We start from the raw sequence: 25,806 nt of genomic DNA, 5'->3' as shown, positions 1-25,806 counted from the left end.
AACATGGCAACTGCTGGTGGAATTTTTAGGAATGTAAATGGAGTGTGCTAGTTTTGCTCAATATTTAGGCCTAGATAATGCTTTGTTTGCTGAACTAACTACTGCAATAGCTATTGAGCAAGCAACTTCAAAAGGTTATACTAGTCTATGGCTGGAATCAGACTCCCAGCTAGTCCTTCTTGCCTTCAAGTCCATCAAAGTAGTGCCTTGGTGTTTAAGGGACAGGTGGCTTAACTGCTTACTTCTAACAAGTTTATGGGAACATGGTTCATTTGTTGTAGAGAACACATATTATAATAGAGAGTGAATAATAAACCTTTAAAAGCTTGAAAATGAGAATCCTCAAATCTGAAGAGAAGAGAATCCAAACTTGAACAGCTTGAGAAATTGATTGAAGAGCTTGCTAAATTGGTTGTGAAATTGATTTTAGGGTTTTGAGAGAGTGAGATTGGTTATGAGAGAGAGAGAAGTAGTACACGAGAGGGAAATTTCATTAGTACAGAGGGAAATTTCATTAGTACAGGCGGGACATGAAATTTTCACAATTATTAAAAATGAAATAAAAACCCTCAAATCTGTCTGAAATCCGTCTCAATGTTTCACACGGTTTTGGGACGGATTTGTTTTTTTTAAGGAAATTCGTGCAAAATTCGTGGGAAAAAACCCTGTTTGAACATGTCATAAAATTTTCACACAATTTTGGAACGGATTTGGGACAAAAATTTCGCTCCGTTAAATCCGTTTCAAATCCGTCCGAAAAATTCAGACAAAATCGTATCCGTCTGAAAATTCCGTCCAAAATCACTGTTTTTTTTTAGTAGTGAGGGAAGAGAATGTTTGTGCAGATATGTTGCTCAATTTTGGCTTTACCCTTTTCTTTTCTTCTCTAGCTTTATGGATAGATTTACCTGACTTTATTATCTCTTGAAAAGGTCCTTGGCCTAGTCCTCTTTTTTTTTTTTTTTTTGGGTTAATATATTTAGTATGGTGCTCCTACCATTATTTTTGGTAAAAAAGGTTCTTTCCACTTAAATATTTCACCTCTCCCTCTCCACTTTAATATTTGATCACTTTTAAATGTTTTCATTCATTTGTTACAATTTTTTAAATATTTCCACCTGTTTGTTACAAATTTTCAAAAATTGAGAATTTTACAAAAATTGAAAATTTTAAAACTACTTAAAAAAGAAATGTTTTCATTAGTTTCTAAAAAAATCATTTCTCATAAATTACTGTTTAAAAAAATGATTTCATTCTAGTAAACAAACACAATATTTTTATTTTACCTTTCTTTAAAAATCTCTAAAAATTAATCTCTAAATTATTTTTGAATATCAAAATATTTTTTTAATCGAAGTACTTTTAACCATGTTTTTTAGGCTTAATTAATGCTTTGGTCCCTTAACTTATTTTTGGATTTCAATTTGGTCCCCTAACTTTAAACTGTCTCAAATTGATCCCTTAAATCTTACACCGTTTACTATTATGGTCCTCTCCGTTAGTTTTTTTTTGTAAAAACTGTTAACCTTTGCCACATGTCAGTTTTGATTGGTGATCAATGGTTGGATTTGAAAAGCACAGATGACATACTGTGGACTCACAATATATGATCATTCTTATTCTTATTAGTTTAATTTAATTTGTTTCATCTTCTTCTTTTCTTCTTCACGTGTTCTTCTTCTTTCAAAATTGAAACAACAACAACAACAACAAAAATTAGATTCCCTAAAAAATACAAAAAAAATTATATCTTTTTTCCCTTCTCTTCACCTTCCTTCTCTCTTTTGTTCACCTTCCTTCTTCTTTTCCTTCTCTCTTCTGTTCCCAAACCCATAAATTCGTCAACCCAAAACCAACAACAACTGTAATTAAACCCAGAAATAAAATAGTTGTTGGAGACTGTATGAATTCGAAAGAAGAAGATAAACAACTCAGTGATTTCGTGATTTAACCCGTGTTTCTGAATTTTCGTGATTTAACCTAGCTCTCCACTGAATAAACAACTCAGCGATTCAATGGTTTCTGGAATTTTCGGTTCTGATTTTTTTTTTGAATCGATCTGGAATTTTGAATCGTTCTTTTCTGGAATTGAAGAAAGATTGGGGATGAAGAGAGATTTCAGCGATAGTGAAGAGAGATGTGTGATTCATGGGTTTGGGATTGAAGAAAAAAATTGGGGATGAAGATGGGTCAATTTCCATTATTTTCCTCCCTCTTTCACAGATCGCTGCTGTTGTTGTTCATTATGTAATAAGAATGATCATATGATGAAGATGGATTGTGTTTTGTTTGGTGCGTTTCTGCGGATCCAGGTTTATCATTTTCTGCTATGGTGTGCTGCTGTCATGGTTTGCTGCAGAAACCATTTGGGCTGTGCGGTTTGTGGTTGCAGGTTTTTCTCTTCTGGTGTGCTGCGAGCTGCTGCTGTCACAGCTTGCAGGTGGCAGTTTTGGGTGTTATTGGGGTAGCACTTTGGTGCCATTAATGGCACCGTGCCATTAAATCTGGGCCATTAATGGCACCAAGATAGATGTGTTGTGTGGCCCAGATGCAATGATAATGTGTTTGTGTGGCTCAGATTTAATGGCACGGTACCATTAATGGCACCAAAGTGCTACCCGTGTTATTGTTGGCTGGGTTGAATAAAAATAATTGGGATGTAACACCCATACTAGACGTATCTAGAAAGTCTAGCACGTGCGTTATCTTTAGTACTGGATACATTAAAATTTACAACAATAAAACTTCAAATGAATGATTATACAACAACATGCGTTCGTACAGAGATTACATCTTAAACTTTCCTAATACATAATGTATACATCCTTGAAGATCCACAACATCCGGCATCGGGTACGACTAACACTTGTCGCAGCATCCATTCAGCTACTGGCTTGCAAACCATCCTGATATCTGAAACAAATAAGGATTGGGATGAGACATAATGTCTCAGTGAGTTCCACCTAACCCTAGGCTATAGGCAACCTTTGGGGAAAAACCTATAGTCGCCACGTGTCTACAATACAACCTGACGGTTGATTATACGTGTGTGGAGTCTTGCTTCCCTAGACGGTAGTGCATGCTAGACCCGTCATAGGCTTATTTTACTTGTTATAGGCTTCTCTTCTTATACATGTCATGGTGGTTAAGGGGAAACTAAAACCGCAATGCCAAGATACGATCTACGCATCATGGCCTTCACTTGCTAAAGTCATGACACGACTCTAAACCGGACGATTAGGGGAAACTAAGATCGTCATCGGTATAACTCTCTTAACTTGCTTACTTTGCTTACTTAAATAAGATGTATCTAATAAACTTCCTTAGTCTTGCCACAAAAGTGACTCTTTCTAGCTTGCTAGCTCTTGACTTTCTACTTCTATATTCTTTCTAGTTCTTGACAGTTCATGCCAAGGCTCTATGACATAACACACATAAATGTATGATGAATATGCATAGTCAACTTCATTGATTATGTTAGCGTGTAACAAACAATTATCTTGGTTCAAATTTTACGGATTAGTTCCGAGTGGAGTAACCCCGGAAAATAATCCCTTACTACCGGTGAAATGCTTAGCAAGAGCGCACCGGACTCCTTTAGTGAACGTGCGGGTCCCTTACGGCTTACCCCATTCCCCTTGGAGAACCTTTTGTACCCAACCTTGGAAGGAATACAAAAGACACGACACCTTAACTTAGTGAAATGCGGCTCCCTTGCGGCTTAACCATTCCCCTTGGGGAACCCCTTGAATCCAACCTTGGAAGGATTACAAGAGACATAACACTCTTTCTTTCTTGTAAGTCTTAGTCTTATGCATGAAAATTAACTTAAACATGCTAACTCTTTTACCTCCGGATCCCTCTCATTCCGATGTGATTCGGTTCCTCCTATCAACGTGGGGTCATCCTGTAACAGCCCGGTGGTCCGACTCATCCCGCTTAAGTCTGGGGCCGGCCTGGCTCCGCCATTGTTACTGTGCCACGTTGTGGGTGTTACATGCCTACCAGCTTCCGCTTGGTTCGTCCCCGAACCACACCGTACTGGGAGAGGTCTGCTCTGATACCAAGTGTAACACCCCAGACTGCTTACAGGATTGCCGACTAACCCCACAAACCAACACGAGTCTTTTCAGCATGCTTTGTCCTCACTCACATGCTTACCGGGAAACTTTCCGGTATGTCACCCATCCTAGTACTACTCCAAGCCAAGCACGCTTAACTGTGGAGTTCCTATGGATTGAGCTCCCGAAAAGAAGATGCATCTTGTTGATATAGGTAGTACCTAACAATTCTTATAAGCCTTCCTTCAACCATGTAGTCCCATACCTACACGGCCTCCGAATCCCTCTCATTTCGATGTGATTCGGTTCCTCCTATCAACGTGGGGTCATCCTGTAACAGCCCGGTGGTCCGACTCATCCCGCTTAAGTCCGGGGCCGGCCTGGCTCCGCCACTGTTACTGTGCCACGTTGTGGGTGTTACATGGGAGGGGAAAGATTATGATTCTGGGGCTTAATGGTCAACAAATCTTGATTGTCCATAAATTGGATTTTTTTTTATGAAGGTTGATGAAGGATATATGAAGATGAAGAGGGAAGAAGATGAAAATAGGAATGATCATATGTTGTGAGTCCACAGTATGCCATGTGTGCTTTTCAAATCCAACCATTGATCACCAATCAAAACTGAGATGTGGCAAAGGTTAACAGTTTTTACAAAAAAACTAACGGAGAGGACCATAATAGTAAACGGTGTAAGATTTAAGGGACCAATTTGAGACAGTTTAAAGTTAAGGGACCAAATTGAAATCCAAAAATAAGTTAAGGGACCAAAGCATTAATTAAGGACAGATACTACCCACACCCCAAATAATCCAAGTTACACCCCAAAGTTACTAATATACCCTTTATTCATGTTCACTGCACATTAATTATGTATATGTAAATTCAGTTTACATAGTGTATGTAAACTCAGTTTACGTAGTGTATGTAAACTCAGTTTACATGAGTTAAGTAAACTGAGTTTACATACACTACGTACACTGAGTTTACTTACACTATGTAAACTAAATTTACATAAGTAAGTTAAGACTGAGTTTTAGCTCATGTAAACTGAGTTTACGTAGTTTATCTAAACTGAGTTTACATACACCACGTAAACTGAGTTTACGTAGTTTATGTAAACTGAGTTTACATACACCAAGTAAACTGAGTTTAGGTGTATGTCATTCCTTTTTAGAATATGTACGTAAACTAAATTCACGTGAGACCTATATATATGTAAACTTAAATTACGTTACCTTTCTACGTAAACTTAAATCAAACAAATCGATGTATATAGACAAACGTGAAATTAACAACAACTATAAACATCCATAAATCATAGAGCAAGCGATAAATAGAAACTCGAAGAAATTTATGAAATTCACTTACTTGTATTAATCGAGTACGTATCAATGGAAGAGATGTTGATTCAATTAACGATTTTTGTAGGTATTGATTGCATATCCATGGTGGTTTGTGGGTGAAAAAGGGGTGAGGGATCAGAATGATAGTAAAAGAAGGGTTTTTAGAAATTTAGAAGAAGAGGGTAATTTTGGTATTATTGTAAAAAATTTAATAAATTTGGGTGTAACTATGATTATATGGGGTGAAACTAGAAAGAGTCTTAATTAAGCCATGATTTTTATTGGAACAATGATGACAAATTGGACCATATGCCCTAACCAAATTCCTTCCCAATACGCCTAATATAGTATAACTTAAAACTAACACTGTCAAATCCCACAAAGCATAGGTTTACTGAAGCTCCTCGTTTCTAAACCCCTTTTCCTTCAATAGCTAGAATTAGGGTTTCATCATCGCACTCAAACACCGCAATGGAGGACCTAGCTACGGTTGACAGAATCAGCGCCTTATCAAACAAGTTACTTTGTCGCATTCTATCTCTTCTGCCGATCGAACAAGCTTTCACCACCACCGTCCTTTCAACCCGCTGGACCCCACTTTGCTACTCTCTCACCACCCTCCGTTTCGACGATGAACCCGTCAAAAACTATGACGCGTTCCGTCGCTTCTGTCGTTTCATCGACACACTCATGCTCTCTCCCCGCGTCTCAAACCAATCCCTCAAAACCTTTTACCTCAAGTGTCGTTTTGGAATTTACGACGAGGATCGTCGAAGCTTCGACGCATGGGTCGAAGCTGCTAAACAACGCTGCGAGGAATTTCATCTTATCATGAATAACCACACTTTGAATCCCGCAATTTTCACCTCTCAAACCCTAGTTGTTTTGAAACTTGAAAAGGTTCAAGTTGAAACTGAAACTTTATGTGTTGATCTTCCGTCGCTTAAAACACTGCATTTGAAATATATTTGTTTTGAGAATCAGAATGATATAAAAAACCTTCTTAATGCTTGTCCTAATCTAGAAGATTTGCATACTTCTTATCCTAGATATATGAGACGCGAAGAGAATAACGAAGGAGAAGAATTTGAATCATTGTTCTTGTCTAAATTGGTTAGAGCTGATGTTGGTTCAATCGATGTTCCGTTTAATGCAATTCATAATGTTGAATTTCTACGTGTAGTTAGGATACAAGAGCCTTCTTTGCAGATGAATGTTGATGAGATTTTCAAAGGCATTCCGGTGTTTCAAAACTTAGTTCATATTGAACTATGGTGTTTTGGTTTTTTTCATGGCTGGGATGGTGTAGTAGAATTGCTTCGGAATTGTCCCAAGCTTCAAATTCTTTTCATTAGAAAGGTTTGTGTACTAGAAATTTTTTTCTGTTTTTTTTATTCATATATAATTTATTTGATGGAAAATGAATGCTATGTTTTATCCCTTTGACAGTGGAACGCCAGCTTATCCAAGGATTTGGATTTCCCAATTTTGGGTCTTGAATGTGTTGAGTCTCACCTCAGGTCATGTACTATTTTAAATTTTGAAGGGTCGGAAAATGATCTCCGATTTGCAACGTATATTCTGCAGAATGCGAGACTTTTACAAGAAATGACAATTGAGGTTACTACTAGCTCCTCAAATGAAATGCAAAAGCATCAAATAATAGAAGAACTATCCAGTTGTCCAAAGATGTCTCAAGGATGCAAACTTACATTTTGAATTTATTAAGTGACTAGATCATCAGTGTTTTTTTAGTTTCTATTGTAATAATATGCAGCCATTGAATTTGGTGGTTTGATGATATTTAGTATGATGGAATTCTAGGGTTGACCATTATTGTGGCTCAGTAATGATTTTGTTTGGATGCTTTAACTTTAGTTTGCTCTATTGCATTGTTAGTGACAATTGTTCTGTTTCTGCTATAAATTATTCTCATATTGTTAGAGTTGTTTGATTTATGTGTAAGGATAAAAATCAAACTGATACGTTTTGTGGAACATTTACTGCTGCAGACTGTGTTGTGCAGGGAAAATGTAGATTCAGATACATTACCAATCTCTACAAACTACATATTTGATTTTTGTAATTAGTTGTAATGCATATGGGAAAGATAATTTTTTAAGGGATTATCGTGCATGGATTCATTTCTATATACTATATAATATGAAGGAGATTGGAGACTTATGGGATTATAAATGTCTCTAGAAGAAAAATTTGAACAGAATGTCATTTGGTTTGATAAAACTTCAAGGTCAAGCACAAGCTCATGGAGGACCTTGAAGTTTGTGACCATGTCCTCTAGCTGCAAAAGTGAGATGAGAACTAGGACCTGAATTCCATATATTCTTTACAGTAACTGCAATATCATAAACTGATATTGGATGCAGTACTGTCATAGGATGAGATTGATGCCTGTTTCCAAAGTCTCTAGCTGCAATTTTTAGGTCAACTTCATCAAAACTAAAGTGTCCTTCTAAAGGATGTGATTTTAAAGAAAAAGGGATACTTGAAATACAGAAGAAATTAAGTCTAATGGTAATACAACTAAGGAATAAAATCACTTTTATATAAACAGAATGTTGTTGTATTCTCTAACAAGGTTAAATGATGGATATCTGAATTTTTTGATGGAAGATATGTTTGTAGTTAAAGGGTAAAGAAGGTTCAATTTAAGCATGGTTTAGGATTTTTTTTTCTTTGTGAATTGTTTGTATAAACTAAAGAAGGAAGTAGAGGGTTTAGTGAACTTTTCAGTTATGAGAATCAAATATAAAGATTCATAGCACATTTTTACCGAATCCTAGAGCACTTTCCAATTATAAGTGCAAAAGCCATGAACATTGTACAATTTTAAAGTTGAATGAAGGTGAAATCAAAGGTAAACTTTTCATGAAATTCAAGATACGATACGGCTTAAATACGTTAACGAAAATTTTATAATAAAAATTATATACATATAAAATACGTGTAAAAAAGATACACTGATCATTCTTCGTTAATAATATAATTATAATGATCACAACTTACAAAGAAATTATACTTGCGATCCAAACACATTAAATAATTTTAGTCTAAACTATAGTATATTTTAATCCCTATGTTTTTCTTAAGAAGCAAAGGATATTTTATTCCTATAAAAAGCAACCCACAACATAAGTTATGCTGAGCAGAAGCATAAAAATACATGACAGAAACACTGTGCAAGATACATCTTCCAAAATCCATTCCAACTAATGCAGAACATGACAAAAAGCCACCTATATTGTATGAATGGTATCGTGTAGAAAGGCATTCAACCCGATGCCGCCAAGGAAAAACAAAGTCCAGACCTCCTGCCATTAAAGGAAGACGAGAAAAACTGCCAGGCCTCCTGAGAAACTCAATTATTTGGGCTGATGAAGGAAACTGATCAAGTAGCAGGCAAGAGAGGAAACTTGCAACTCGGGATCTCACTCCAAGTCACTAACTATCCATCGGACAACGATAGAAGATGCAAGCAAAGACGCCTTCTAAAGGTCCAGAAACACGCGTACTAGGATTTTGAGATGCGACCAAGAATGCATACAAGAAAAATGCACAATGAACACATTCTCACAGACTTGCTGCCCTTGAGAATACGACTAGCCACAAAGAGATACAAGAGGTGCCATCCTCCTTAAATTTGAAAGTACCACAGATTTGACAGCCCATTTGAGAAGCAAATTAATCGAACTTCATCAAATTCTAACAGTAAGAGCTGCCAAGATTCACAACACAGCACCCGAAACACCATTTGGACAAAAATAAGCAAATGACTCTTGGTCTAGTCCTCAATTCCTGAAGTCTGAAAGTATGAACTATGGTCTGACCGGATGACAATAGGACGAAGCCTTAACACACTGAAAAGGTGACATAATGGATCTGATGCTGAGATAATTATAATGAAATGCCATGTTTTTTCCCGCCACTGCAAATTGATCCAAACCTCCAACAGCTATGTTTACTTTCCTGCAGACTTATGATGCCTCAATCAATTCCACGAGCACCATTTTACCAATTCAGAAATGTTTTCCAATCCTTGTTCTTGAATAATTTGTCATTCCTTGCCTTCCAAATACTCCAAATGCCAGCAAACCAAATCACACCAAGTCAGCCAGCGAATACTCTCCCCTTATCAAAGAGACCTTCAAACTGATTTAGGTGAGACAAACCTTCATTTTGTAAAGCTGTAGCTATCCCACGCCATTTGCTAATCGCTCACCAAGTACCTGCAAACTTCGGACACTCAAAGAAAAGATGAGAAACTGATTCTTCAACACCACACTCACCAACATACAGCGTGGCCCGTTGATCAATTATGCCTCTCTTATATAGATTGTCTTTTGTAGCAACTCTATTTTGAAACACTCCATACAAGAGAAGACACTTTTGACGGGACTGATTTATGCCAAGTCTTCGCCAATGAAGGATCAGGCTGAACATGATATCCCGCCATTATCTTCTTGTATGTCTCCTTAACTGAAAATACATTTGTTATTTCCATCACGCCCATGTCTATCTGGCGGATGTCTTTTCGCCACAAGGAACTCCTATTAACCCCTATTTACCAAGGCTCTATACCACAGTCCTCCAACTCTGTACTACAGACCTATGTTAGAATATCAACATAAACGTCTTTAAAAGAACTCAAATCAAATTGTGTTTAATACTAATTAATTCAATATCTTCTCTCCCATTACTATCATCCCTGCACGTCTCCATTAGTTTCTCACATATACCAGTTCTTTTCGACAAACTCTAAATTTTGCAAGTAACACTTACATATCTTTAAACAGAAACTTCTTTTTCTTAATATTTTTCTTTATTTGTTTGAAAAAATGTAAGCATATATTTATTTTGAGACACAAGGATTAACTCGTATGTAACTCGGAAGAAGTTTGCTAAAGTGCAAATTGATAGCCCTTCTAGCATACAGTCTCCATATTATATATGTTGCAAATAATGAAGAAATGGATTGATAGAATCGATTACATTCAAAATCAAGATGTATGTCAAAGCCAAAAATCATGGTAAAGTTGCATAAACTAAAACAAGAGAGGAAATAGAAGAGCAACTCAAAAGGCAATAATTGGCACTTAAATAGTCCAAGTAAAATAATTTCTACTGAAGCCTTCTAAACTAAACTTGAATGGCACAAGTTACAACAAAGTTAATAGCTTGGTGTAGTATGATTTCCCCTTGAAGATACTGTGTTTGGTTTCACTTTTGAAGGAGACAAGGTTGTTTCTTGAGAGATAGAATATGCCTGAACCGTTTAGATAATGGGAAGAAATTGTACTACTTCAAAATGCACTTCCACCACCTTTGGTCTTTCCAAGCAACACATCTTTTGCTTCATTGATTTTGGAAGCAAGGTGATGGCTACCACCAGCATCTGGATGGTTTGCAACCATCACTCTCCTATGTGCTTCTTTAATCTTAACAATTGGAGCGGTTGTTCTGCCATAGCAACGATTCAAAATCAGTACGACAAACATGAAAAGGTTTCTGGAAAATAATTTGTCAAGAGCATGACTAGGAACAAAATTCAATAATAACCAATCCATTGGAAAATATAAGAGGGGAAAAATGGCAAATACCTAACACCAAGAATGCGAGCTGCTTCCCTCTTATCCATGATAGCTTTGAAACCACCTTCATAAAAGTTACGCATCCCAGCTGGTCTAGCCTTGAATGCTTGCCAAGCCAGTATACCATATCTTCCGGCATAAGCTCCAACAGCCACAACAAGCCCTGTGACTAATGGTGTTTCCTGTTCACAAACTTTCAATTTCAGGTCCACAAAATAAACATAATTTGAAAAAACAACAAACTTTAAATTCAAAGACTCCCTTATCCAATAAACCACCCTTCAACGCGTCTAATATCATATCATCAGGGTGTAGCCCAGTGGTATGACATCGGACATTGAAAGAGTATTACGAAGGAGATTCAAGGTTTGATCTATGATACAAACAATTAACCCCTCCCCTTAACAATCACAGACATTAATGTTTAAATATAAAAAAAAATTATATATCATAAGGAGGCTGTTAACAACAAGATATGAAATTCAGGTTGTGATTTCAACATTATTAATGAAGATGAAGTGCTTACCATAATAATGTTGATATAAACCTTGGACAGCTGAAAACGTTGGATTCGAATAGGGTTTGATTTGAGGAACAGAGCAAAATAGGATTGAGAATGATACAAAACTGCGGTTTTTATTTTGTTTTGTTGATTTTTCTTGCTCAATACGTCTGGTTTTCTCGTAGCTTCCTAACCGCCAATGCACAGTTTTTCTAGAAAATAACTTGTCGGACACCCTACAATTATTAATTCCTTTTTTTATATATATATTTTTTTAATTGCCACGGTGTCGTTGTAATTAATTTAACTTATACATATAACTTAAAATATAGTAACTTAAAATAAATAAAGCCATGTTATTAAATATTTTTTTTTGTGGTGTCCAGGATTCAAACCCTAGACCTTGCATGTATTATGCATTGTCCTTACCAACTGAGCTAAGCTCACGGGGACAATTAAATATTTAATGTGAAGGGTGTAAGACTAAATACCAAATTAACAAGCATGAACTTGTAACCATTAGTTGAGTTATTCGTTTTATTCTAGTAATGGATATTGAGTTTTTATTAAAGATCTCAACCACATTGACATCTTTAGTTTGTAGGATCAATATTTAAAAAAAAAAAATATTGATCATTAGTACCGTGGTCCGAAATTCAAACCAAAGTATTATATTTAATTTCATACTATTTTAGTACTTTTATTTTAAAACATATGTTATGTTCATGTATTTCTTAATTATTATTATTATTATTATTATTATTATTATTATTATTATTATTATTATTATTATTATTATTATTATTATTATTATTATTATTATTATTATTATTATATAATATTTTTATTTTAGCTTATACACTTGTCTTAGTTGTATAAAAAAAAGTTATCTTTTTAGATATTTTAAAATAAATTTCTTAAAATATTGATCCTACAAACCAATTAACCAAACCACCCATTCTTTATCAATGTGGTATGGTTCAGATCTCAAAAGAAAGATTGTACTAATCAAACTAAAGCAAACCAACAAAATTTTATTGAAGCATATTTTTTTCCTCAAACCGAGCTACATTGATCACATCCTATTTGGTACCATACACAACAAAAGTTTAGAATGTCAAAGTATTCGCAATGTTTAAATTCCACTTAAACAAAGGCGTACAAATATTGTTTTTATACATTTCAAAAAAAAAATTTTTGAAGACTTCAAAATGGAATATATTAACATCGGCGTATAGAACTCATTAGTACAAGATGTACTAAGGAGTCTAACCCGTAAAAGAGAGAGTCACAATGTATAATTACAAAAAAATGATCAGTCGATACCCAAACAAACTAAAGGGTCCGACCACCATCTCTGAGAACCGTACACAAAAGTGGTGTTATTTGCTTTTAGCCACCACAACGAATGAAATTTAATCTTTTCTAGGATCTGCTCAATTGGTGTCGCAATGTTATTGAACTGTCTGTTGTTTCGTTCCTTCCACACCAACCAAACACAAAGAATCCAAAGCATTCGTAAAAACGAACGACGCGCCTTAGAAGAACCTAAATAATGAGTAAATTGATGAAAATGATCAGTAATATTGCAAGGATCTACTCCGGAAACACCAATCCAGGTTCTGATGTGTTGCCATAATGAGCCAAAAACGTTGCACTGCAGGAACAAGTGGGGTGCAGACTCCTCTTTTCCACACCCCGAAATACACACGGTGTCAGCTGACTGAATGATACCACGTCTTTGAAGGTTGTTTTTTGTTGGTAATCTGTCCTTTATCAAGCGCCAAGCAACAATAGAAGCTTTCAGTGGAACCTGTTTATGCCATATAAGATTTTCGGTAACATCAATAGCGGGAACGGCCATAGATGTCAAGGCTTGATAGGCGCCTCTAACTGTATAGCCTTCTTGAATATCTGTATCCCATTGCCACCTGTCAGCAACATTAAACTGAACCACAACATTAGTTAGTAAAGCCCTACACTCCTCTACCAACTCCTCCTCCCATCCCCATAAACGTCTCCGCCACGACCACGCCTCACTGCCTGCCTCCCAACCAAGAGCATACAAATCCCCCACTGTGCTAAACTTATTTGTTGTCAGATCAAATAAGCGAGCAAACCTCTGACATAAAGGAACATCTCCTACCCATTTATCTAACCAGAAGAAAGTATTTGTTCCATCTCCTAAGACTTTCGACACCCTCTCTGAAAACCATCCTCCATCCATCTCTCCTACGCCATCCCTAATCTTCGCTATCTCCCTCCACCAAGAAGAAACACTCCGGCCCCCAACTGCCAACCTCCCTGCCTCCTCCCCATATCTCGCCACTAAAACTCTATACCAAAAACCTCCTCTATCCACCAACATCCTCCAACACCATTTTCCTAACAAAGCAATATTAAATTCCTTCAACCGCCTCACCCCCAAACCTCCATACTCCTTTTTTAAACAAATAGAGCTCCAAGCAACCCAGGAAATTTTCCTGTTATCCTCACTCCCTCCCCAAAAAAAAATTTAAAAAATAGATTCAATAAGAGAAATGATACCTGAAGGAGCTTTGAAGAAGGAAAGGGCGTAGACAGGAAGCGATGTCAGGACAGACTTGAGAAGAACTAAACGGCCCCCAAAGGATAAGAAGCGACTGTGCCACCCCGCCAATCTAGTTTTAATGTTACCTATCACGGGATCCCAGAATGATAACTTCCGAGGGTCTCCTCCAATTGGCAAACCGAGATACAGAAACGGAATTTTACCCACTTTGCAATTAAGAATGGATGCTGCCTCAATCAACCAAGAATCCCCAATATTTACACCAACCAGTAAACTCTTATGAAAATTAATTTTAAGGCCAGACATGTCAGCAAACAAAGTCAGTACCGCCCTTAAAGTTCTCACATTCGCCCAACTCTTCTCACCTAACAACAACGTATCATCTGCAAACTGCAAGTGAGACACTACCACCGATCTGGAAGTTCCTACCCCGTAGGCTGAAAACAAATTATTATCCACCACCGAATTTATCATAACATTCAGGCCCTCTGCTGCTAATAAGAACAAAAAAGGAGAAAGTGGATCCCCTTGACGCAAACCCCTATGTAATTGGAACTCATCTGTTGGGCTACCATTAACTAAAATAGATGCAGTTGCTGTACTTACACACTCTTTTATCCATTTCCTCCACAACACCGGGAAACGCCATTTTGTTCATTACATTATCCAAATAATTCCAATCCACCAAATCATATGCTTTTTCAAAATCTACTTTAAAAAGCATCAATTCTTTTTTTGATTTTTTAGCCTCATCAACCACTTCGTTGGCAATTAGAATGCCATCAAGAATCTGTCTGTCTTTCACAAAAGCTGTCTGAGTCTCTGACACTACCCGTCCTATAATCATTCTCAACCTATTCGCCAACACTTTGGACAAAATTTTATATAAACACCCAACTAATGCAATAGGTCGGAAATCGTTCAGTCTCAGAGGGCTATTGATGAAGGTATATTCTGCATCAAACAAGATAAGTATTTTTGTATCGTCTCCACAGGGAATAGTGCGTTATCAAGGACAGTTTAACATCGACTATCATTCCAAGTATTAAGAGTACTTGTTTGTTTGAAATGAAATGTATCTAGCTAAACTAATTGCGAAAAGTAAAAGTTGAGAAAGATAAGGATTGAAACTTGTTAGGAGTAGCGTTCCTTAACCAAGCGTCACACGTAACCTAATGATCCATACGAATTCTAGCTTCATAAGCAACATTATCACAATCAATTCTAAACTATCCTTCGTGTCCAAAGTGATATAATTATTTCTAAGTTATCGTTTAAACATTCGTGTCCAAATTCCTTAAACGATAACAAAGTCGATCGAATAACCTAATCGACCGTGTCCAGCCTGGTTAAGTTATACGAAAGCATTTAGCTCTTGATTATGGTGATTATCACAAGATTAACAAAGATGTCAAGTAAGTTAACCTAAGATATATTGCTATTCTAGCTCAAGATTCAAGAGTTTGTGTCCAAAGCATCTTGAATCTCCTTGAAAGCATTAACACAAGAATAACAACAATATTGAATATAAATTGCTAGAAACATATTTTGCAAGATCAAAAGATTACATGTTAAGCAAGATCAAGTACCTCTCATCCCAACAAAGGGGTTTTAGCTACTCATCATCATGGAAGCCATGCAAGGATGGATTGAAAAGGAAGGATTCATTACACTTGTGATGTCTCAACAAAGTATTAAGATCCAACTTCCAAAACCAATCTCACTCAATGAAGAACTACCTTACTTTTCTCTTTGAAAATATCTAAACTAAAACCTAAGAGAAGCTAAGAAAATATCAAGCTAAGATATGATAAGCTCCTCTCCAAAGAGTAGCAAGTGGCTATATAAAGACTTCTGCCCTGCCTGAACTCGCAGATGCGAGCTACACCACTCGCAGATGCGAGTTGCTTCTCTGGCCCAATAATAAGCTGCCACGTCATAAATGAAGGGATCAAACCGCCCTAACTCGCAGATGCGAGTTAGGGAACTCGCAGTTGCGAGTTACTCGCATTTGGAACTCGCAGTTGCGAGTTTGAGTGTGAGTTCCTATCTCTCCTGGATAAGCTTCTGCCCAAATAGTACTTTTTCATGATTTTGATCTTTGATCAATGTCTTGAGGCTAATTCCTGCACAAAAGGATAGAGTAATGATAAGTAAAGCGTAATAAGGCATTTAACGCTTATTTCTCGGCTTTTCCTTCGATATCTTGTAAAACAAGTAACAAAAAGTGTATGAAATATAACATGAAAATAACACTTTTTAGCACTTATCAAACTCTCCCCAACTTAACTCTTTGTTTGTCCTCAAACAAAAGATTGAAAATCAAACAAGTTAATAACAAGACACAAGTACAAAAGGCTTTGAAAATATTTTCAGATGAATGATTTAAAAGTGAATGCGCGGGCAAGTCTAAGTTTCCAATTAATCTAAAATTCTACTACTAATATGAGATGAGTCCTAAGTACAAAGTTCATGTCAAATATTTCAAAACAATAATACATATATTCACGAACCACACCTAACACACTTCTTTGAAAGTAGATAAACAATTGAAAACATATATAAATGAGGGTTATGAACACACATCCGGCAATCAAGTTAACATTCCAATTAAGTTATGTGTCCATCCAAATATCGTTTCAAAAGACATAAAAACATGGATCAAAAGGTCTTTGAGGGTTATAACTTGGCTTGGCTACAAAAGAAATGTCATATGTGGGGCAATTGAAATCAAAAAGCCTAACAACTAGGAACATTCCTTGTATCAACCATAAAAATTCACAATCTTCTCTACCAATCATTACAAACCCTTGGTGTTCGCATGAGATACACTTTGATCTTGACAACTTATTTTCTTTTTGGATTTTTCTTTCTTTTTCTCTTTTTCTTTTTCTTTTCATGTACACATTGTTTTTCTTTTCTTTTTGTATTTACAGCAACATGTTGTCTTGATCAAAGATAAAATTACACCATTATACTTGACATAAGACTTACATCTACCTTCTCTCCCCAACTTGAATCAACAAATACCCTATTTGAATGTTCCTCTACTCTAAGGCAAAAGGGACAATTAAACAATGAAATTTTAGGGTTCAACCATTAAAAACATATCAGAGTCCTAAAGTGTGTCAAGAATGAACTGGATTTTTAAAACTTCAAGGGCAAATTCATCAAGCATTGTGCTTATGAATTGACAGTTCATAATTGAGGACTCCGATTCATTTGGCTCAAGTGGGTTAGCAAATACTCACTCTTCTCACAAGGTAGGCTATTTGTGGTCAAGTAAGTTTCACTCATAAACAAAAATATGCCTTGATCACTTCCATGCCTTCACACAATTTAAAACAATTATTGGATTTAACATAAAACAACCGAGTTAAACAATGAATACCAGTCTCCTTGCATATGTACAAACATTTGAGGTTTCCTCACTTTTAGCTAGTACTAAGTGGTTCACAAACAAAAATATTATTGCGAAGAACTAAATGAAATGAAATTTGCACAAAGTACTCGTTCCATATTCACTACTGCAGAAAAGGGATTCAAGACCAGTTTTTTAGAGATTTAAGACCTGATTTTGAACAGGGGTTATATCCACAGGTGTTGTATGTATGATATACGACACCTGTTTTAAGCCCTAAAAAAACAGGTGTAAGATGTTTATATTTAACACCTGTTTTAATAAAAAACAGGTGTGAAAAATACCGTAGAAAATAAAAATAAAAAAAAACCTGCAGACACTCGCCCACAGGCATGGCATTAGGCTGTAAAACTCCATAATTGATTTCTTTTTATTCTTTTTTTTTTTGCTTGAATTAAATAGATTCTCTTGTCCAAAAAAAATAAAAATAGATTCTAATAGTTCTTCAAAAACAAATGTAAATATATAACGAACTACACTATAATGTACATATATGTTCGCTACTCATTCATAACTATTAGAACACAACAATGTATCTATAAAAGAGATTGACTGTTTGAGTATTCCTCGACAGCACCATGACCTACTCGATCAGACCCACGACTAACCCTTATGCCAACATACACTTGGCCAAAATTATCCTTATCCAACTTCCTGTATAAATAAGAGAGGTCATAAATTAAGATACTAACAAATCTGTATAACAGGAAGTTAATAACAACAATCACAATGCAGTCTAGAATAACTCATTCATTGATGAGATGGTGAACCAAAACATAACATGCATTATTTTAATAAAATGCAAAACTAAAATCTTCATTGATATATCAAAATTCAAGAACAGCCCAATATATATGTTCAACACTTAACGGAAAACAGCAAAGCAATGAAAATATTATAAAAGTAGTTAGTGTTACCTTTCTTCATTGGCTAGCACAAAATTTAATAGCATGTCGAGAATCTAATTCATGGGTATGATGAGAATGGAGAGGAATCAAATTGTAGACACATGAGCCTACAACCTGCTTCATCTCTCACCACCAGCTTAAACTCAACAAGGTTTGACCACCTGCAAGTATCTTTCAATGCTGATAAAAATATAGACATACACCGCATATGGAAAATGTCCAAATATAGTTACAGAAGTATTTACAGGTTAGTACTAATTGAGTTCAGTGGGAAAAAGATGTAATCGATAGGACCACGAACAGGTATTTATTAAAGATAGGGCAAAAATGTGGCAGCAGGTTGTAGATTGTACTGTAAGAGAATTATCTTTACACTGCATGTGCCACATTTTCTTAATCTAGACAAATCAAGAGTAAAAAGAACACGACAATTTTCTTTAACTATGTAATTCAGTATAACCATATAGTCCTAAGAACAGCTGCATTATCAACATCGTAAACCTTTTTGCAAGTGTCAACTACATTTGGATGCAATTATCTACAATTTGAAAGATCTTCATGCGACAGCAAGTCTACAATCACATCACAATTGAAAACCTTAATTAACCCTCTATAACTAAATATTGGAAAAAACTTTCACAAATCATCGTGCAAAGAACGAGGTATACAAAAGAAATCTTCAAACATGATAAAAACTTTAACAAAATGCTACAACTACTCCACATTTAACAGCAGAAGTTCATTCAATCAAACCCAGTTCCAGCCAGTGTAGTTATGGGGGAGAAAATGTGGCACAAATTCAGTGTAAATATTATTGTCTTACCTTACACGCAGTGTGCCTATAAATATTTAGACAACTTATTATAGTGATAAATTTATTAAATAAATGGTTTCACTTCTACTTAATATACACTATAATTTAGTAATGTTAGTGGTAAGCTATGCTATCTACCTAGAAAACAGAGAGACTGTGTAAGCATACCATAAATAATAATGAAAAACAATCGCTTCCACTAAACTGTATCGACGAACCATAGCATGGTCTCTACCGGATTATCTGGTAAGTCTTTTACGAAGTTTTCCTTTAGCTAATGAATGAGAAAAATCCCCCGCCATCATATCATCATGCTACTTCCCTTGGTTAATGCCTGATTGCCCATGCAAAATAATGTGGGCATCATATACAAATGTGCGCATAGAGACATACATGTGTGCGAAGAAAACTAATAAAGTAATAATCCATAATAATAATTATGATATTGGCATAGTTGAGAATTCTTTTTTTGAAATACCTGAGCTTGCTTTTGAGGGTGTTCAATATAATCCACAACCATGTCCAACATATCTTGTGTTTGTTTGCTGCGAAAAAATGAGATGGTCCCTAATATATTTGCAAGACATTCGAACAGAACCACTTAATAGTGTCTCTAGTAAAATCTTTGTTTCAGAAAATTAAGCCATTAATGACATAGCTTGGTTGTTGCACAAACCAGTAAAACACTATCGTAGTGGACATAACCAACTCATGTTAAAAATAAATCAATGCTAAAGAATTTAAGTTGGGGCACACATAGTGCTAACACCATGGCCTTATCTATGTGGATGATAAAACTAATACCCCAAAACATGCTTATTTATACACCTTGAAAAAGTATCACCATGTGCCATGGCTTTGCATTTAGCTTCAGTTTGAAATTACATTAGCAAGATGATCAAAGCAACCCAAAATTTTATTTCAAAGGATTCTAAGATGTGAGGAACATATCATTACCCTTACAACGTGTTTAGGAGTTTTAAAGTTAGTTGGGATAGAAAATTAAAAGGAGCAAGATAATCATAGACCATCTATGTTATCGATATAGCATTAGAAGATGATATGATATACATCAAAATCCCATAATTTGTGGTACAAATTTCAAATTCACTTTCAAAGGAATAGGTACAAATTTCAAATCCACAACTAGAGGGCTACAGTAAAAATACCATACCTCACAATGACATGTTGGAACTTCTTGTTGCTGCCAAGTACTCCACACATAAACATCATAATTCCTCTAAAAAAATTTAAAAAGAAAATAAAAAGAAGAAACGAAAACATGAGTGGTGGAGTTTACAAAAAGAAGTCCATATGAAGAAAATCATTAGATTTAATTATTTATATTAATTTATTTTATGTAGCGTACTTTTTAAGACTTTTCTCAAATTTAAATTATGCCTACAAAGCACATTTAAGTATGAAACCACTTATCATTTATGATATGTAAAGTTCTAAAATAAACTACAATGAATAAATTGAGTACCTAAATCGACTATTTCACATTCAAGAGCATGAAATATCTGAAACTAACACGAAAATTTGAACAGCTCATTCTCTGTCTATGAAATTCTAAAGAAAACACCGATGAATGACTAGAGTACATAGATCGACGAATAAGTAACATTATCAATAAAATTTAGAATAATAGAGAAACAATTGAACCTTAGATCGGTTACAATAAAAAAGACCGGGATTGGAAAGAATTGATCGAACGACTATATAGATCACACGACTTCATAACGTTCTATCATAATCTCTTATCTTATATATGCATATAAAACAACAAAGTTAACTAAATAAGTCAAATTATTTGCATTCCTCCACTCCTACCAAATTCAATGAATTCACCCGCTGACCTTTAGTCAAATCATGTAAAATCATTGTAGTGTTCTATCATCATCTCTTATATAAATATGAAGCAACAAAATTAAACAAAAAAAAGTCAAATCGACATAAATTCATTCATTTAACAGCAAATTAAAGTAATTTCCAATTACCTTTTACTCAAATACATGTGAAATCATTAAAGCTCTAAAGCACAATTACACACAAAGTGAATCTAAGTCAAGTTCCGTATCTATTACCTGGTTGGAGTTAGCATCAAAAACTTTATCAAATTTGAATTACGTATTACCAATACATCATAATTTAAGGAGCGTTTTAATTGTTAACTTAAATTCGACTGAATCAGAAGATAAAAACACTAATATATATGGATTTAATTGAAAATTGAAAAATTATAACCAAATGAAAAAAAATAAAATTTAACAGCTATGATTAAATGGGTCATCAACAAATGAATGAAATTCATCAAATTTATTAAGATTTTCATTCTTCTTAACCAAATACTCAGATTTAACAGTAAGGGAAAGAGATGTACCTTAGAGTAAATCTCATAGACTCAGACAGATGAAAAAGAAGAGATGTGGTGCGAGACTGTGAGTTGAAATCGGACCCTATTCAAATTCAGATTATCGATTGAAAGATTTGATGAGGAACTGATGGGAGAGTTTGATTGAGGGTTTGATGAGGAAAGCGAGAGAGGCAGTTTAATTGAAAACGTCAGGCAGATTTCGATTGAAGGGAATCAGATAGATTGATGGTGAAACAAATCGATTGAGAGAGTGGGAGAGAGGCACGTACTGAAGAAACGTAAATATGAGGTAGAGACCAAAAGAGTTTTAGTTTGTTTTTTTTTTTGAGGGGAAAGGAGTTTTAGTTGGAATGGGATAATTGTGAAAGGGGAAAAAAAATTTAATGGAAAAAAGATCTCATACCCGTTTTCTTAAAATCAGGTTTGGAGTGATATTATGGAGGTTATATAGCTGAGTTTGTTTCAACAAAAGAATAGTGAGTTAAAGGTCAATGGTTCAAGTTCAGCCAAGGAGAAAAAAACATAATATAATAATTAATATATTCTTTATTTCACACCTTTTTTGTTAAAATTAAGTATTGAATAATATTTACAAATTTGCCACCTTATTTTTATTTCATATTTGACACCAATTTATTCTTAAAATCAGGTTTAGATTCTTATCACTAAAACAAAACTTTCAATATATTTACAAAATTGCCACCTTAGTAATATTTCACACCTCTTTTTAATAAAATAGGTATAATATTAATAATTCTTTTGTCAATTTTGCACTAGTGATTCGAGTAAAAACCTAGAAAAACTGGAAACTTGTACCTTGGCTTTGCGCTTTTACCATAATTATGTATCATTACCAATCATCTGAGATTTGAGAATGAAGAAAGAGTGATACAAATGAAGCTTCCATGATTTTCAAAATAAACTGAAGTACTTAATCAACAAAAAATGCTAACACATTATTCAACTTAAAACATAGTACTAATAAAACAAAATATGAGTCCATGTGCCAAAATGAAACAAACAACAGAAGCAAACTAGTGTTGAAAGGTATCAAGAAAGAAAACAAAAAACCAAACCATGCTTGCTCGCAATTGCGAGCTGATCTACTCGCAGTTGCGAGTTATGACCATATGCTCGCAGTTGCGAGCTGATTTTACTCGCCATTGCGAGTTGTGTCAGTTCAGGATTCTGCTCTCTGTTTAACTTCTGTTTTTGCTGTTGTGATGCATGCACCTGACTCCTAGACTTATTATGCATTTAAAACAGTAAATAAACTCACAAAATTGGGTTGCCTCCCAACAAGCGCTTGTTTAACGTCGTTAGCTCGACGCCTTTTTCGTTAGGGTGGCAAAAATGAGACGGACAACACATCATCCTTTGAAACCCTACGCTTTGGGAGGAATTCCATGAACTTTAGGTACAGCTGATGTGGAGTCCATGACCTCCTGAACTTTGGTTTGAACAAGGCGTAAATTTCATCAATGACTCGATCGATTTCTACCTTGTTCATCTTCTTCCCTCTTGTTACCATTAAATCTTCCTTGATTAGTAACTGTTCCTTTTTCTCAACCACCATGACTTCTTCAATATCAACATTTGTAACTTCCTCATTTTGAACAACAACTTCTTCAACAATCTCTCCGACTCTCTCAAACATATTTGGATTATTTTCTTGTTCTCTAAGAGTGGATTGATTGTTGGCTTGGCTATCCATGATTTGTGCTTGAATCAACCCAATTTGAAGTGATAAAGTCTTCAATCTTTGGTTGGTATCTTGCATATTTATCATGGATTGTTGCATGAAGGCATTCAAAGTATTTTCTATTACCTTGTATCTCTCATCTTCATAAGAATGTTGCTGATACTGAGGATAGGATTCATACTCGGGTGGAGTATAGAAGTTGAAGTAACCATGATCAGCCATGATTTTGGCTAGGTGGTGATCCTAAAATGGAACAATTAACAAGAAACTTTTCTTTGTTTATCAACAAGGGGTTAGTACAAACAACTATCAAATAAATAAAAATATTTACGGATTATATACAAATGCTTAAAACGATAAATCAATCGTTCTATCTATGATAACTAAACACCATTCCCCGGCAGCGGCGCCATTTGATGTAAGTATATTCTGCATCAAACAAGATAAGTATTTTTGTATCGTCTCCACAGGGAATAGTGCGTTATCAAGGACAGTTTAACATCGACTATCATTCCAAGTATTAAGAGTACTTGTTTGTTTGAAATGAAATGTATCTAGCTAAACTAATTGCGAAAAGTAAAAGTTGAGAAAGATAAGGATTGAAACTTGTTAGGAGTAGCGTTCCTTAACCAAGCGTCACACGTAACCTAATGATCCATACGAATTCTAGCTTCATAAGCAACATTATCACAATCAATTCTAAACTATCCTTCGTGTCCAAAGTGATATAATTATTTCTAAGTTATCGTTTAAACATTCGTGTCCAAATTCCTTAAACGATAACAAAGTCGATCGAATAACCTAATCGACCGTGTCCAGCCTGGTTAAGTTATACGAAAGCATTTAGCTCTTGATTATGGTGATTATCACAAGATTAACAAAGATGTCAAGTAAGTTAACCTAAGATATATTGCTATTCTAGCTCAAGATTCAAGAGTTTGTGTCCAAAGCATCTTGAATCTCCTTGAAAGCATTAACACAAGAATAACAACAATATTGAATATAAATTGCTAGAAACATATTTTGCAAGATCAAAAGATTACATGTTAAGCAAGATCAAGTACCTCTCATCCCAACAAAGGGGTTTTAGCTACTCATCATCATGGAAGCCATGCAAGGATGGATTGAAAAGGAAGGATTCATTACACTTGTGATGTCTCAACAAAGTATTAAGATCCAACTTCCAAAACCAATCTCACTCAATGAAGAACTACCTTACTTTTCTCTTTGAAAATATCTAAACTAAAACCTAAGAGAAGCTAAGAAAATATCAAGCTAAGATATGATAAGCTCCTCTCCAAAGAGTAGCAAGTGGCTATATAAAGACTTCTGCCCTGCCTGAACTCGCAGATGCGAGCTACACCACTCGCAGATGCGAGTTGCTTCTCTGGCCCAATAATAAGTTGCCACGTCATAAATGAAGGGATCAAACCGCCCTAACTCGCAGATGCGAGTTAGGGAACTCGCAGTTGCGAGTTACTCGCATTTGGAACTCGCAGTTGCGAGTTTGAGTGCGAGTTCCTATCTCTCCTGGATCAGCTTCTGCCCAAATAGTACTTTTTCATGATTTTGATCTTTGATCAATGTCTTGAGGCTAATTCCTGCACAAAAGGATAGAGTAATGATAAGTAAAGCGTAATAAGGCATTTAACGCTTATTTCTCGGCTTTTCCTTCGATATCTTGTAAAACAAGTAACAAAAAGTGTATGAAATATAACATGAAAATAACACTTTTTAGCACTTATCAGCTATCAACTTTAGGAATAAGAGCTATAAATGTAGAATTTATACCTCTTGACAATTTGCCGTTCCGATGGAATTCTGAGATAAAACGCATGACGTCACCTTTGATGTCTTCCCAAAAATCCTTGATGAAACCAAAACTCACTCCATCTGGACCCGGACTTTTAAAGCTATCACAATCCCACACCGCAGCTTTGACTTCAGTTTCTGAAAAAGGTTTTATAAGACCCCTTCCTTCATCATATGACAACTGCTTGAACAATAAATTTTCAGCACCAGGTCTTGTTATATTTTGAGCTGCAAAATGCTCTTTAAAATGAGAAAAGACCGCATGTCGAATTGGTTGAACACCTTCCACAAGACTTCCATCTACCATTAGCGACACCAAAGAATTTCTTCTTCGACGACTAGAAAGAATCGCATGGAAATACTTGGAATTTGCATCCCCATCCTTCAACCACCGAGTACGAGACTGTTGCCAGCTAATACTAGTGCAAACCTGAGACAAAGAATGTATGTCATGCGTTATCCTCCTCATTTCCGCTACCTCTTCCTCCGATAACCCTCCATCATCCACCTGATCATCTAACTCGGCTAACCGAACCTTTAAGCCATCTATCTTACTTGGTAAATTTTTTGCATGAACAGAATGCCACTCCTTCAGAGAATTTTTGATCAATTTAAATTTTTCACGTAGAACATAACCGCCCCACCCTTCAACGTGAAGATTCTGCCATTTTTCTTTAACAAACTGTTTGTAACCCGGCATATC

The 25,806-nt window shown here is 35.4% G+C and overlaps 3 protein-coding genes and 1 long non-coding RNA gene across 7 annotated transcripts; 1 reads left to right on the top strand and 3 right to left on the bottom strand.

Annotated features, from left to right (window-relative positions):
- The first annotated feature begins 5,737 nt into the window (after nucleotides 1-5,737).
- Nucleotides 5,738-7,352, top strand: LOC146956093 (F-box/FBD/LRR-repeat protein At4g26340-like). Its single transcript, XM_085717138.1, has 2 exons — nucleotides 5,738-6,766; nucleotides 6,857-7,352. Exons 1-2 carry the CDS (start codon nucleotides 5,879-5,881, stop codon nucleotides 7,124-7,126), a joined length of 1,158 nt encoding a protein of 385 aa, XP_085573264.1. The 5' UTR covers nucleotides 5,738-5,878; the 3' UTR covers nucleotides 7,127-7,352.
- Nucleotides 7,353-10,400: 3,048 nt separating this feature from the next.
- On the bottom strand, nucleotides 10,401-11,703 carry LOC146956092 (mitochondrial import inner membrane translocase subunit TIM14-3-like). Its single transcript, XM_085726504.1, has 3 exons — nucleotides 11,543-11,703; nucleotides 11,026-11,198; nucleotides 10,401-10,885 (listed from the first exon to the last, which is right to left on the bottom strand). The coding sequence occupies exons 1-3, from the start codon at nucleotides 11,543-11,545 to the stop codon at nucleotides 10,729-10,731; spliced, it is 333 nt and encodes a 110-aa protein (XP_085582630.1). The 5' UTR covers nucleotides 11,546-11,703; the 3' UTR covers nucleotides 10,401-10,728.
- A 1,240-nt stretch (nucleotides 11,704-12,943) lies between these two features.
- LOC146956091 (uncharacterized) lies at nucleotides 12,944-14,916 on the bottom strand. The gene is made up of 4 exons (XM_085749030.1): nucleotides 14,676-14,916; nucleotides 14,195-14,506; nucleotides 13,230-14,017; nucleotides 12,944-13,066 (listed from the first exon to the last, which is right to left on the bottom strand). Exons 1-4 carry the CDS (start codon nucleotides 14,914-14,916, stop codon nucleotides 12,944-12,946), a joined length of 1,464 nt encoding a protein of 487 aa, XP_085605156.1.
- Nucleotides 14,917-17,703: 2,787 nt separating this feature from the next.
- LOC146956090 (uncharacterized) lies at nucleotides 17,704-22,234 on the bottom strand. Of its 4 annotated transcripts, none has more exons than XR_015019005.1 (5): nucleotides 21,596-22,233; nucleotides 20,387-20,452; nucleotides 19,691-19,779; nucleotides 18,408-19,546; nucleotides 17,704-18,144 (listed from the first exon to the last, which is right to left on the bottom strand). It is a non-coding gene; the product is annotated as an uncharacterized LOC146956090 (long non-coding RNA). The 4 variants fall into 4 exon arrangements; XR_015019007.1 differs by having other exon boundaries at nucleotides 19,691-19,757; XR_015019003.1 differs by having other exon boundaries at nucleotides 18,408-19,779; nucleotides 21,596-22,234.
- Between the last annotated feature and the right edge of the window lie 3,572 nt (nucleotides 22,235-25,806).

Source organism: Medicago sativa, chromosome 1, assembly GCF_051527215.1.
Source record: "Medicago sativa cultivar Bolivia chromosome 1, Bolivia_mono, whole genome shotgun sequence".
Lineage (NCBI taxonomy): Eukaryota > Viridiplantae > Streptophyta > Magnoliopsida > Fabales > Fabaceae > Medicago > Medicago sativa.
Note: the sequence above shows the minus strand (reverse complement) of the source record. Positions and strands in the feature narration are given on the sequence as shown.